The sequence below is a fragment of the Mya arenaria genome, chromosome 17 (genome assembly GCF_026914265.1).
Source record: "Mya arenaria isolate MELC-2E11 chromosome 17, ASM2691426v1".
Classification (NCBI taxonomy): domain Eukaryota; kingdom Metazoa; phylum Mollusca; class Bivalvia; order Myida; family Myidae; genus Mya; species Mya arenaria.
The window spans coordinates 10,258,410-10,273,789 of record NC_069138.1 but is presented as its reverse complement, the minus strand read 5'-3'; the positions used below and the strand labels follow the sequence as shown (position 1 = coordinate 10,273,789).

General features: G+C 35.3%; 1 protein-coding gene across 1 annotated transcript; it reads left to right on the top strand.

Moving 5' to 3' along the window:
• Window positions 1-4: 4 nt before the first annotated feature.
• Window positions 5-13,228, top strand: LOC128223830 (negative elongation factor B-like). The gene is made up of 7 exons (XM_052933249.1): window positions 5-1,023; window positions 1,268-1,370; window positions 1,981-2,076; window positions 2,367-2,555; window positions 4,854-5,033; window positions 9,211-9,330; window positions 12,816-13,228. The coding sequence occupies exons 1-7, from the start codon at window positions 137-139 to the stop codon at window positions 12,954-12,956; spliced, it is 1,716 nt and encodes a 571-aa protein (XP_052789209.1). The 5' UTR covers window positions 5-136; the 3' UTR covers window positions 12,957-13,228.
• Window positions 13,229-15,380: the final 2,152 nt, after the last annotated feature.

The following is a 15,380-nucleotide window of genomic DNA, read 5'->3' as shown; positions in this document are numbered from 1 at the left end:
AAAATCTATCAACTTCCGTTTATATTATTTCGTAAAATAAAAAAAAATACGCGACCGTTTTGCTGTCCTTGCTTTGTCAAATTCAGTGTTGATGGTTTAAACCTACATTTTCAACTGCATTATTTCTGTAATAAAGATGGCAGGACTAGAACCACTTGGAATCCCCGGGGGAGACAGCCTGCGGGAGGCCCTAACAAATAGTTCAGACCCAATAGGTGCTATAGAAGAATTTCAACAAGAGAACGGAGTCCTCTTGCCATCGCTAAAGCCTGCGTTGCCATTTCTTGACCTGCATGGGGTTAAAAGACTTGAATTTCATCACTCTGTCTTGGAAGAGTTGCGTGAAAAGCTAATTCAAAAGATCAATGACTTGGCTGCAGCGGACGATCCAGACAAGCTGCAAAAGCTTGAGACTATGCTGGAAAAGAGCTTCTGTGTGATCAAAGTTGATTCACTGAGGCCAGTTGTTATGTGCATGCTGAAAAATCTGCCTAAAATTAAGGACAGTTATTTGAAAGAAATTCTGGGGGACAAAGATCTGTATAAAGAGGCAGCTACTGAGGTTAAACGGCAGATCTGGGAAGAAAACCAGGCACTGTTTGGCGATGAAGTTTCTCCATTGCTGTCTCAGTACATCAGAGAAAAAGAAAACACTTTGTTTAGTCATGAAAACTCCCAATCAACATTCTTTTTATTATCGCCAAAGGCAAGGCGACAGGGTGAAGTTATACAAAAGCTTACAAACATGGTTGGAAAAAGTGTTAAACTCTATGACATGGTCCTGCAGTTTCTGAGAACTCTGTTTTTAAGAACAAGAAATATGCACTATTGCACATTGAGAGCTGAGCTGTTGATGTCCCTACACGATCAGGAAGTTAACGACATTTGTGCCGTAGACCCTTGTCATAAATTTACTTGGTGTGTTGATGCATGTATCCGGGAGAAGTTTGTGGATTCCAAAAGAGCTAGAGAACTCCAGGGGTTTCTTGACAATATCAAGCGTGGCCAGGAATTTGTTCTCGGGTATAGAAAAAATACTATTTGAACTTAATAAGTAATTCTGTCATAGCTTTATTTGAGGCTAAATTTCTTGAATAATTTGTAAAAATGTCTCCACCAAGTATGAACATTGTTCTGACAATTTCTGTCAAATATATATTGAAAGGAATTTGACATCCACAATTGAATGTTATCCATATATACCAGACCTGTATGTTTTTAAATCAATATCATGCTTTTAAATGCTATTGCCAAAATATATTTCCAGGGACCTGTCGATGATCCTCTGTGACCCTTACACCTTGAATACGGTTGCTCTGTCCATAGTTAGGGCCTTACAACATTGCATGAACAATGACACATTGCCGAGGGTGAGTCTTATTGAGAGAGCCATTCAGATGTATTTTGTGGTCCAGCCACATTGAACATAAAAATTGCACTTACTTCACAAAACCAGAAGCGAGTTATGAGTAAGACTTAAGTTGCTCTAATGAAACTGTACACATAGCCTAGTAATGTATCGGGGGTATCTGATGATGGTTTTCCTCCTTTCTTGCTATTTTTAGTTGCAAATCTTATAACAACGACATTATCAATTGTAGTTCTTTAGGTATTGGCAGAATATAGTAATATTGAGATATAATGAATGTTTAATGCTGGCTTTGCGGGACATTTTATGGATTTTCAAACTCAAGTCACATTGGTTATGAAAAGCTTCGAGTAATATAAGAATATTTTTCAGTAATGTTTTTTTCCCCCAGGTACATAAGATGTCTTATTATGTATAATTTAGTTGCTGAATTTAACTTGATGAATGATCCTGTAACAAAAAGCTTTGATAGATATAAAAATATTTTTCAGTTAGGTACATGTATAAGAGGTCTTGTACAATTTGAACTTAACTTAAGGAATGATCCTGGTACCAAGTCTTTATCATTTTATGAGTAATTGTAAATTTCTTACATTTCAAATCTATTACAGGAAAGTGCTGATATTGTGCTACTGTTGCGGATGTTGGGTCTGGGGCTTGGAGCCTGGGATATGATTGACAACCAAGTCTTCAAGGAGCCGAAACTGGTACTCTTTACATATATACCTGTAAACTTTTCATTTTAAGTTTTCATTTTAAGTACATGTATGGCATGGTTTTATGAATAAAATTTAAGGCGTCCAGAAACTTGTTTTAAGCTTAACTTTTCAAAGAATAAGGTACAGTCCATCTCGCTATGTCAATCTCTGATATCTCGATTTTCCAGTTGTGTCCAAAATTTTCCCCGGTCCCAAATTTATTATGTATGCTATAGCTACTGCTTACCCAGACTGCCCCCAATGTACATGTTAGTTTCTGATAATAATTTTCATCCCAGGAGCCTGTGCTGATCACAAAGTACCTTCCTACGTTGGCGGGCCTTGTTGTAGAGGACCAGACTCGGCCTGTGTCCGCCCGTCTGCCAGACGACCCACCACCCATTCCCCAGCCCCCCTCACAGCTCTTCCTGATCTTCATAAAGGAGAGTGAGGTCGCAGCTATGACTGCCCTGTACTACACAATGCAGGTTAGGCATGTTTATCAGCTAAGTATTATTTAATGATATCAAAAAATATATATTGAATATGTAATAAAATAATATTTTAATTTGGTCAAATTATTTCATTCGATCAAGCCTAATCACCAAAAAAGTACATGCACAAGCGAGAATTCACAATTTTATTAATGCTTTTTGGTCCAGTCTTCGTCGTAACTGGGTTGCCCGAAGCCCGGGACAAGTAAATACTGTTTCCGGCAATTCAAAGCTCCCAGGTGGTTGCCCGAATGGGCAAGTGCATTTAGCCGAAATTTAGATCTCTCTGTTTCCATAATTTCTTCAGCAACAATTCACAAATCCTGATTGAACGTTATTATTATATTGAAAATTGGGTTTCGTACATTTACGCATGAATTGGTTATTTTGGGCAAGTAAAACTGTTTTTGGGCAAGTGGTTTTCTTCAATTACTTGCCCGAAAGAATAAGTGCTGAAAAAAAATTAAGGCAAAGACTGTTGGTCCTAAGTGTAATTATAGGTCAGCAGAAAGCCAGACCATTTTGTGATGTGTCAGATACTTACCTCATATCACTTGTCCCAATAATTGGGTCTCTACCCTACTGCAAAAAGACAAAAAACGTGTCTTAAAATAGCAACATCTCTAAAATAAAAGGTAGGTCGTTAAGATTATCTTGAGGGCTAGAATTTTTTTTGTGGTAGGTCGACAGGCAGCACAACTGTGTCTAATACTCAAATCCTATGAAAATCTTTCTTGAGGGGAAAACAAGGGCTTGTCTAGTTTGCAAAAACATCGAAATGGCCCTACATTTCTAAATTGTTGGTCGACTGTGTCAAATACTCCAATCTGACTGTGTTTAATACTGCTATCCAACTGTGTCTAATACTGTAATCTGACTGTCAAATACTCCAATCTGACTGTGTCAAATACTCCAATCTGACTGTGTCATATACTCCAATCTGACTGTGTCAAATACTCCAATCTGTCTGTGTCAAATACTCCAATCTGACTGTGTCAAATAATCCAATCTGACTGTGTCAAATAATCCAATCTGACTGTGTCAAATACTCCAATCTGACTGTGTCAAATACTCCAATCCGACTGAGTCTAATACTGTAATCTGACTGTCAAATACTCCAATCTGACTGTGTCAAATACTCCAATCTGACTGTGTCAAATACTCCAATCCGACTGTGTCAAATACTCAAATCTGCCCATGTCAAATACTCAAATCTGACTGTGTCAAATACTCAAATCCGCCCATGTCAAATACTCAAATCTGACTGTGTCAAATGCTCCACTTCAACTATGTCAAATACTCAAATCCGACTGTGTAAAATACTCAATTCTGACTGTGTCAAATACTCCACTTCGACTGTGTCAAGTACTCAAATCTGACTGTGTCAAGTACTCAAATTTAACTGTGTGAATAATGAGCTTGTTTTAATGTTCCGGCAATGCCATACAAAAATACTGAATGCAAGTACTAATCACTGACTTTAGCTTATTATCTTTGAGGTAAAGTATTATATATAAATATAAATATATATATATATATATGTGTTAATAGTAAAACAATGATTAAGTTACTTACATGTTGTATATTGTGACCATTTATATTCATGATTATACATGTATACTTTTTACATAAACAGTATGATTTCAGAATTAAAGGTCATAGTTTCGTTGGGATCTTGAATTAGTTGATAAACCAACCCACAAAATCCACGAAAATTGACATTCAAGTCAAAGTCTCCGCTATTCTCCAGACCTGGGTTGGGGCCTGGTTACAATTGACAGGTGCATTATTGTGGCTACTTGTGAAAATGACATCTTGTTTTGACTTTATTATACAGATCTATTATACAACAGGCAGTATGGAGTACGAAACAAGTGTGCACAACTTCAAAACATACATTCTTTAAATGTTTCTGAAAAAAAAGAAAAAAATCCGAAAAAATCCATCTTATTTTTATTTTATTTTCTCGATGCTCATTTTTCGACATCTTTTTCTTATTTTTATTCCCTCCTCCTGGCGCTTGTTTTTGAAAAAATTCCCGTAAAACGAAAAATAAAAAACTTTGGCCTTATTGTGTGGGCATCAGCTCTTATTATTAATGTGGCAATTTAAAATTCTAAAGCGCACATTCATTTTTTCTGCGCATGGGAGATTACTTGCCAGTCAACATTACTGGGCAATATTAAAAAAATATTGACCACTCGGGTATAGGGAATTTAACATAGAGAATATAAATGAGGTATAATAAAAAAAAAAATAGTATCTTAAGGACCCAACTTTTTTATGTTGTAGGCGGGCAGGCAGCGAGATCGGTTCGCATTATGTCAAATCCTTCCTTCTCTAGCCATCTGTCAGGGGGAGCGACACTTTGACGATACGTTTCTCCACACTTTAGTATCCTACCTCATCTCCATGGCCGACGATTTCTCAAACGAAGATTTCTGTTTGGTCGTGTTCGACCACTTCTTCAAGGTTTGTAGTGTTTTGAAAGTGATACTAATGTTGTTTTATTAAAGGGACTTAGACACAAAATGGTCCAAAATTGGCTAATTAATACAATATTTCCTAATAAAAGCGTAGAATTGTCAATGCGAGCAAGTAGGGGGCCGATAAAAGAATATTTTGTGTCTGTTCCGTTTAAAAATAGCGCATAATGGTTCCCCATTTTATAGTGTGTATATTTAGCTTGTAAAAGTCCAGTGATTAGTACAGATACATATTGACGGACATTATATTTGACTTTACTGGGATTAACATGGTAGACAAACCCACAAAATTTTGAATTTGAAAAATTTGCAAAAACCGCAGAAAATGCATGTGTCATAAGAAATGTACATCAGTAAGATTTCAATACATTGTACACAACATTGTATTTAAGTTTTTTTGACAATTTTCTTTTTTTCTTGAAATGCTATCATCTGGTGTCTAGTCCCTGTAGCTGCACTCTCACAGATATACTGTTTTTACAACTTTTTTGTCTTGGAAAGAGCAAATATTTGCATAAATATCTGCGAACCAACGATAAAAGATTGCTGACAAAAGATCAGATCGCAGATTTTCATATTTTTGTTCGATAATTGAAGTTTTATGGCTTAAACCGTTTGGCTTAAACAGTTACTAACGGTTTAAGAAAAATGCATAAAACATTGATTTTTAGCTCACCTGTCACACAGTGACAAGGTGAGCTTTTGTGATCACAATTTGTTTGTCGTGCGTCCGTCCGTAAACTTTTACTTTAAACGACATCTCCTCATAAACCGCTTAGCCAATTTCATCCAGACTTTACAGGAATGTTCCTTGGGTGGTCCCCTTTGAAAATTGTTCAAAGAATTGAATTCCATGCAGAACTCTGGTTGCCATGGCAACCAAAAGGAAAAACTTTAAAAATCTTCTTCTCCAAAACCACAAGGCTTAGGCCGTTGATATATGGTAGGTAGGATTACCAAATGGTCCTCTACCAAGATTGTTCAAATTATGGCCCTTGGGTCAAAATTGGCCCCGCCCCGGGGGGTCATGGGTTTTCTCTATATGTTTATAATGAAAACTTCAAAAATCCTCTCCTCTGAACTTACTTGGACTAGAGCTTAGATATTTGGCATGATTCATCGTCTAGTGGACCTCTACAAAGATTGTTCAAATTATGGCCTTGGGGTCAAAATTGGCCCCGCCCCCTTGGGGAGTCATGGGTTTTCTCTATATGTTTATAGTGAAAACTTCAAAATCATCTCCTCTGAACTTACGTGGCTTAGAGCTTAGATATATGGCATGATTCATCGTCTAGTGGACCTCTACAAAATTTGTTCAAATTATGGCCCTGGGGTCAAAATTGGCCACATCCCCGGGTGATGGGTTTTCTCTATATGTGTTATAGTGAAAACTTAAAAAATCTTCTCCGAACTCACAAAGACAAGTAACGTCTTAATTTAAACTGGATAACATATTAAGTACACATACAAATTTTCAATATGGGCCACATACAACAATTAATAACAAATATACATATATAGATACACACGTAAAATCAAGTAGTGACAAGAGCTTAGATATTTGGCATGATATATCATCTAGTTGACTTGTACCAATATTGTTCAATCTTTGGCCCTGGGGTCAAAAAATGATCCCACCCTGGCGGTCATGGGTTTCCTTATATATGTATATGATGAAAACTTAAAAAATCTTCTTCTCCGAAACCAAAAGCCGAAGGCCTTAGATATTTGGTATGAAGCATCGTTTATTGGACCACTATTAAGATTGTTCAAACTTTAGCCCTGGGGTCAAAATTGGCCACGCCCCGTGTTCATAGGCTTAGGTTTTCAATATTTGTATATAATAGAAGCATTAAAAAAAATTCTCTCCGAATTCACAAGGACTAGAGCTATTTGGCATAATACATCATTAAGTGGACCTCTACCATTATTGTCCCAACTTTGGCATTGGGGTAAAAAATGACCCAGACTTCTAAGAAACCTTAACTACTTTGAACCATCCAGATTTCTTATCAAACCAATGTGCAATATATCACAGGTGAGCGATTCAGGGCCATTTGGCCCTCTTGTTTAACTTAAATGTAAAAATCTGCAATCTAATTTTTTTGTCAGCAGTCTTGTACAACTGGTTTTCATGCATCTTCGTTAAAATTGGCTCGTTCCAAGACAAAAAAATTAAATCATTCAAAACGTTCAATCTGTGAGAGTGCAGCTTTAAGGCCCATGACCATTGATTATGAATATTGATTAAAGTGACATTCTTATTCAAATTCAATACATACACATGTATTACAAACATTAATTTGGACTGATAAACCTTTGACAACTTACTAAATAATGCATTTATGGAAAATTATAATTACTAATAACAAGATGGTAACTGTGTATTTAATTGCAGAAAGCACAAAAATATTAAATGATTGGTGAAGCTAAAATATTTACTGTGGTCTACTATAGTCTCCTAAGGTAGAAATACTGTGTTTTGATGCTCCTTTCTTTCAAATTAAACTCAGTATCCTTCATAAGAACTATTGTTTTCGACATTTATTCATCCTTTTTGGAATATTAAAACAATGTTATTAATTGTGGTAAATCTTATTTAGGAGTAAGAGTTCATCTTCAAGGTAGGTTTATGTTTGTAGACATTTTTATTTGTCAAGGAATGGTAGGAATAGTTTAGCAAAGAATAAAATATATTTCAAGCTGCTTTTATTAATTTTATTATTTTCATGATCTACCGATATACATCACAGCTCTAGACTATAGAAGCTTCACAGCTGCAATCTAGTAAAGTGTATTGTACACCCTTGGGTCATTCATTAAAGTGTAATAGTGATTACTAAAGTGTACTGCCGTAACTGGTACACTATATTACCAATATGCATGACTTATGCACCAGTCAATTGTAACCACGGCCCCCCAGGTCCGGGGAATAGTGGTGACTTTGACTTTCGGTCCAGCCACAATCCCCCCCCCCCCTAAAATCCCCGCTCTGCGGGGACATTCTGCTGGTAAAACCTCTGCAAAAAAACACGCACCCTATGCTAAAAGATTTACTCTGATCTACTATCATTTCATAAGCCTAAGGAAGACATACCATCTTTTCACGTACGGTATTTTGCACTCTTACTCCCAAATAGAATTACCACAATTAATACAATTAACCCCTTTACCAAAAAAGATGAATAAATGTTAAAATCAATGATTCATATGAGGGATACCGAGTTTAATTTAAAAGAAAAGCGCAGAACACGGTATTTTTACCTTATAATATGATAGTAGATCAGAGTAAATCTTTTAGCATTCACCAATCATTTTCAGGTAGTAAATACACAGTCATAATCTTGTTATTAGTAATTAATATTTTTCTAAAGTGCGTTGTTTAGTGAGCAGTTTAAAATTTATGTCTGTTATATATGTGTTTGTATTGATTTTGAATATAAGTGTCACTTTAAAGGGGCTATACACTTATGATGAAAAAGCGGAAAAAAAGAAGAAAATTGTCGAAAACTGACATAAACCTGGTATCGATGTGTACAATGTATTGAAACTAACTGACTGAAGTACCACATAGTTTACAATTTATTTATTTTTCACAGTTTTTTGAATTTCAATTAAAAAAGATTACTAGGTATGTCTACCTAGTAGAATTCATTCTTATGCGTGATTGGATAGTCAATGTTATCACTTGATATTACCAAGTTAGGTGTATAGCTTAAATATTAGCACAGTGGATACAACATTTAATTTTGACGATACCAGTGTGGATCCGGTCTCTGACTCAATTTTTTTTTACATTTTGGTATTTTTTTTAAATTATGATATCAAAGAGTATAACATTTTATTAAATAATTGTCCTGAGATTTGTTACAGAGAAAAACTGTTATTGGTGCCAATCTGGTGTACAGTCCCTTTAAAGAACTATGAGATGTTTATTCAAAAATGTTATTCTGTACTATAGTTGATCCTTTGCAAACAATGTGGTCTGACAAAACATAACTGCGATAACACAAAGCTGTTTGTTTGTTTTTTCAGAAATATGTATTTCCATTTTTTTGGCAAAAAGGGTGTTCTGATGGAACACAATGTGATGCATATAAACTGTAAGTCTGTCTATTCAGAAATAATATGTGCTATATCTTGTATTTCCATTTTGCAATCAGGGTGGTTGGACAAAACACAATGTGATGCGTCACATGTTGCGACTACTACACCACGTGCACCATAGATTACCGCACGAGAGACTCGAACAACTGCTCGCTCAGCTCAAACCAAACCAAGGGGTATGTAAACTTAGCTATTAAAGTCTGGATTTTTCTAAGGATAAAAGTTAAACCACCCGGTTAGCTCAATCGGTAGAGCATTGGACTGTGAATCGGACAACCCGGGTTTGATTCCTGGGCGGACCAGGTCACTTCTGTTGTGATTAGTTATGAAATCCTTTCTACGACCATTTGCACTGTACCACTGCCCCTGGCATGTACAGAAGTTGTCAGTTCCTTGCAGAGGTGAAGGCACGTAGTACTGGTTAACCGCCTGATAGTCTGCCCAGGAAAGGTGTGCTGTGGTTGAACTGTCACTCTGGGACCCTTCAGTGTCCTTACACCGGGACCCAGAGTATAAACTACTAACACCACCAGGATAAAAATTAAGATATTGTCAAAGCATTGACGTCGTTGGTTCAGAACTCCAGATAAGATACGATGCTGAACATATGAAAAGAAGATACTTTACGTTCAATAATTGCGTATACCATTTGCTTAAGTTTTATAGGCTCGAAACAAATATGATTGGATTCTCTTTTAATTGCACAAATATAGTGCTGATCTGGCCCCAATATCACGAAAATACTTAAGTCAAATCTCAATCTGGACTCAACTCATTTTACCATATTTAAACATATAGTATGATTTTAAATCTTGCATGTTTTTATTCTTTTTGAAAACATGCTTTTAAAATAAAATGTGTTGATAAAAAAAGTCAATATTTTGAAGAAAATAATAATTCTACAGCCAAAAATATACTTTAGTAATTGTAAAAAGATAATGGATTGTACTCAAACACTATTTTGGTAGTAGAATTTTTTTCCATTGGAATCTTCACCAAAGGTTTTTATCAACATATTCTAGAATATGTCACTCATAATGATGGAATGTGCTCTTAAATGGTTTAAAAAACATGTATGATTTTTAGCTTGTCTGATTTTTTAAATAAATGACAAGCTATTGTCGTCACTTGATTGTCGTCATCGTCGGAGGAGGCGTTGGTTAAGTATTGCGTTTAGGTCACTTACATGGAAACTATCAATGCTATCAATTTGAAACTTGGGGAACTTGTTGATCTAATGCCCTTCTCCACATTGTACTCTAATGATGCTGTGTCTCACCTGTTTTTTTTTTTGGGGGGGGGGGGTAAAATACATGAATTTTGATGGATTTTGGTTGATTTTAAGAATTGGACATAACTTCTTCAATTTTTGCTGGATTGATTTCAAATTTTTTCACAGACAATAAATGGATAATGCCTTCAATATATGAAACAGATATTTGTGTCACACATTTGGAAGGCTAGGGGGTGGCTGGGGGATATTTTAGTATCAATGGACTTTGTAATTTTTAGCTTGCCTCATTGTTTAAGTTTTGTGCTTGGGTCACTTACAAGCAAACTATTAAAGCTATCACTTTCAAATTTTGGAATACCTGTTCACTATCAAATGAACAATATGAAATAAATAAACTGTAAAAGGATAAAATCAGACGAGCGTTCAGCACCCGCAGGCGGTACTCTTGTCAATCAACTTTTGATGTTATATATTAAAATGAGTTTGAGATTGAGATTTGACTTAAGTGTTTTCGTGATATTGCTGATCTGAAGCTCTGTCAGTGTTGGCATAAGAAACTTGATCCTTGGCCATAAGTCATAAATCATTTAACATATTCAAATGAAACTTGGTAAACACCACATGACATGTTTGTAACTTGGCCATAAGTCATAAATCATGTAACATATTCAAATGAAACTTGGTACACATCACATGACATGTTTGAAACTTGGCCATAAATCATTTAGATTATTCAAATGAAACGTGGTACACACCACATGACATGTTTGAAACTTGGCCATAAGTCATAAATCATTTAAGATGTTCAAATGAAACTTGGTACACATCACATGACATGTTTGAAACTTGGCCATAAATCATAAATCATTTAATATATTCAAATGAAACTTGGTACACACCACATGACAGGTTTGAAACTTGGCCATAAATCATATATGATATTCAAATGAAACTTGGTACACATCACATGACAGGTGAGAAACTTGGCCATAAATCATATATGATATCCAAATGAAACTTGGTACACATCACATGACATGTTTGAAACTTGGCCATAAATCATTTAAGATATTCAAATGGAACTTAGTACACATGTTGCCAGAGAAATATATAAATGTACAACAAGGCCTTCAATTCTGGCTTTAATGATTTTAGAGTTGTATGCTCTTTTTTTACTGAAAAACATCAGACAAGCTTAGCTATAGAATTCACTCCAAAGCGCTGTTATTAAACCTGAAGAGACAAGTTAAAACTAGCTTTGCCTTGTCTACCCATCAAGCCACTATACTAGCAATGAAATAAAGATTTACTACTTAGGATTGCCAAGGCAGTGCTCCAGCTAGACCTAAACAGCATAGCAGGGTGAGGCACCCAACTGCCCCTTTCCAGCACTATGCTGCCTTTTTACTCCACCCTGCTATGCCCTTTTGTTTGACAGAGTCAATTTTCAGAAATTAGTATAAAAGTAATCAATATGCATGATTTTGACACTCAAATAAAAAATATCAGGTAAATAAAGGTATTCATAACAAACTATAAACATTGAAAGTAGTTACAACATAGACACTATAAGAATTGAACATTGGCGCTAACCATCCTCATCACCCCAGCATATCATAACCTGTATGATAACTTTGGCAGATCAGCTGTAAAAATCTCGTAATCATGAATAACTAATAAGGTGAAATCTAGCCGCTTGATTAGTCACATGAGACACACCTCATGCAGTGCAGAAATGGCCGAGAAGTTACGGATTTAATCTCAATTCAAAATAATCCAATGAGATCAAATCGTTTTAGGCAGGATATTGTTAATATTTGCAGCTGGCTTTTCACAAAGGAGATTCTTTACTTTTTGTTATCGGCTATTTCATTGGTCGGAAAATGCTTAAATTTTAAGATTTACGAAGTTTCCCTAGCCAATTTGCCAAGGGTATCATATAGGTTATGATACGCTGGGGTGCCGTGGATGGTGCTTACAACGGAGCCATTAAGGCTCATTCAATAGGCATCAGAAGTGCCCTTTCTGACCTAGCAGCTTACCCCCTTCAAAACATGGCTAGAGCACTGCCTGTTGTGTTCTTGCACCTTACCAAACTCTTCTTGGCCGGACTTTGAATCTTTGCAACATATTTTGCTGTGGAACACTTTTCAATATTAGATAAAAAAAAAGTTTGGCTATTGATACAGGCAACATGACATCATTGTGTGCTAAGTTTCATATGAATCTCTTAAATGATTTTTAAGTTCTGGCCAAGGCTTTTTTTCAATTTCAATAAACTCATTTAACAAATCCTAGCTTGTTTGACCTATTATGTAATATCGTTTTTGTTACAAATATGATATTGAACCTTTTGGCAACAATTTCTCAAAATCTTATCTATATACAATTGTTTATATCTTATTTGACATTCTATTTATATTACAGCACAATGAAGCCATTCACCAGGCCTATGACTCATTATCGGAGAAGATTTCATCTTACCAGCCAAGCCCTGCCACCCCTACAGAGACATTTGACGATCCTCTAATGAGTGTGCCGGCTCCAACACCTGCCATGATCATGTGATAATTTCAAACCTGCCACCCCTTCAAAGAAACAGTGGGCTCTCCTGTCAGGAGTGTGCCGGCTCCAACACCTGCCATGATCATGTGATTATTTCAAACCTGCCACCCCTTCAAAGAAACAGTAGACTCTCCTGTCAGGAGTGTGCCAGCTCCAATGATAGTCATGATCATATTAGAAATTTACACTTGCCACTCGTGAAAAATATGTTTTCTATGACACTCATGAATTAAAAATTTGATTTTTCACTGAAATAAACAAATATCCTCTATTTATTATATGCTTTCCGTCGGTTTGTATATATTTGTCAGTGAAATAAAATTGATATTACTGTTTCAGACAGTGAAAATATCAATTATGTATTTTCACTTCTTTGAAATTTAACATCCTTCTCATGTCCAAATCTAAATTTAGCTGGTACAGAGTTGGGCATATGTTCAACGACGTCTTGTCAGAAATGACATTACGTTTATATTCAATTTGGAGCACTTTTCTGAAGAAGGAAATGCAATAATTTTCTTAATTTCTTTTTTATGCCTATAAAAAATGAAAAAAATGTTTATTTCAGTGTAAGATCGCAGTATATTTCATCTCCTGTCAGAACACTACACTAGTGCATATGGATGCTCCACCCGTGAAATATAACTTTTGGTGCCCGATGAAATATATATATATATATATATTATTATCTTACACTGAGACAAACAATTATTCTCTATATATTATACACAATTGATATTCTCTATATATTATACACAATTGATATTCTCTATATATTATACACAATTGATATTCTCTATATATTATACACAATTGATCAAATAATTGTAGGGAATGTACTAAAATAAGGGGACTATTTTATCTAGAATCTTAGGATCAATTTTGCTCCTGCATTTAGGTGGGATTTAATACAGTGTAGTAGTCCGGTTAAGTCTAAATTGCAGTGGAAGCGTTTGGGTCCACTAGAGTCACGATCAAGGTCACTGTAAATAAAAATGAAAAAAATGTTTCGTACTGAATAATGTGTAGTTAGGGTTTACATATCTTGACTAAACTTGGTATTTAGTAAGTGTTTATGGAGACCTTACATTGGGTTACATTTGTGGCCCCTGGGGTCAAAGTCTAGGTCACTGTTACTAAAAATAGAAAAATGGTTGAACCCGAAAAAACTTAAGGTAGGGTTGACATATCTTTACTAGACTTTGTTCTTAGTAAGAGTTTATGGAAGCCTTTCATTGGCTTGCGTTTGAGTCCCCTGTGGTCAAGGTCTAGGTGGCTATAACTAAAAATAAAAAATAACAGTTGAAACTGAATCTCACAATGAAGAACTTTTTACCGAAAACAGCCTCGGATAACAATTCTGCGTTAAAGTTTTCATTTTATGTAATAAAATCAAGAATTTTTTGCCAATGGTTATCAAACTTGGTCAGACTATTTCTCGGCATGTTATCTTGTATATATATGAATATGGGTCATCTAGGGTCAAAAACTAGGTCACTTGGTCAAATTTTAAGAAGAAATATTTAACGGTAATAAATTTTTAAACAATTTTTATCAAATCTTTATGAAACATGGTCAAAATGCATGTTTGCATTAAATCTTTCATATTTTTTAATATGGGTCAACCCGGGTAAAATCTAGGTCGCTAGGTCAAATCTTAGGAAAAATATTTCCATGTCATATATTAAACAATTTTTTTTGTCAAATCTTTATGAAACTTGGTCAGAATATTTTCCACATGTTGTCTTTAACATTTGTGAATATGGGTCACCTCAGATCAAAAACTAGGTCACTAGGTCAAATCTTAGGAAATATTTTCCCGATGTCATAAAAAAAAGTGAAATCTTAGATGATAAAGTGTGTCATCTAGAGTCAAAAACTAGGTCTCTTGGATAGGACAGATCTTATTGGAAAAGCTGATGTATTTATAAAATGTTCATTTTTTTCTCACACAAATGGAATAGTTCCTGTTGATCATGTTATTTGTATGAACGATATCTCCGCTAAGTATAAATATGGGTCTTTTTGGTTAAAAATACTAGGTCACTAGCTCTAATCCTAGGTTTACAAAATTGCATCGTCAAATAAAAAACCCGGTTTTAATGCGGCATTACCGCATTGGCATCTTGCTGAGTATGTAAATACATCCGAGGTTGTTTTTGATAAAATGGTCGAGGATCTCCGAATGGACAAAAGCCTCAGTTCAACTCTAACACAAGTATTCACCTTTCCAATTCATGTAGGATCTTGAACAGCATAAACATGTGGCACTTTAGACTTGTCCCGTTCATTCTCATTCTTTACTGTGAATACTTTCATTTGCTACTGGTATTAAATATTACAAATTGTCAGACTTGGGTTGCCGTTAATTGTTTTTGCCAATCATCGTTATATCATGCCCCCATTGTATGGGGCTAGTTTTGTTTA

What these genes read in the sequence shown, in the direction of transcription:
- LOC128223830 (XM_052933249.1), top strand. Translation starts at nt 137, where the DNA reads ATGGCAGGACTAGAACCACTTGGAATCCCCGGGGGAGACAGCCTGCGG. An exon ending in CCCTGTACTACACAATGCAG is followed by an intron (nt 2,556 to 4,853) that starts GTTAGGCATGTT and finishes TTTATGTTGTAG; the next exon opens with GCGGGCAGGCAGCGAGATCG. An exon ending in AGCTCAAACCAAACCAAGGG is followed by an intron (nt 9,331 to 12,815) that starts GTATGTAAACTT and finishes TTTATATTACAG; the next exon opens with CACAATGAAGCCATTCACCA.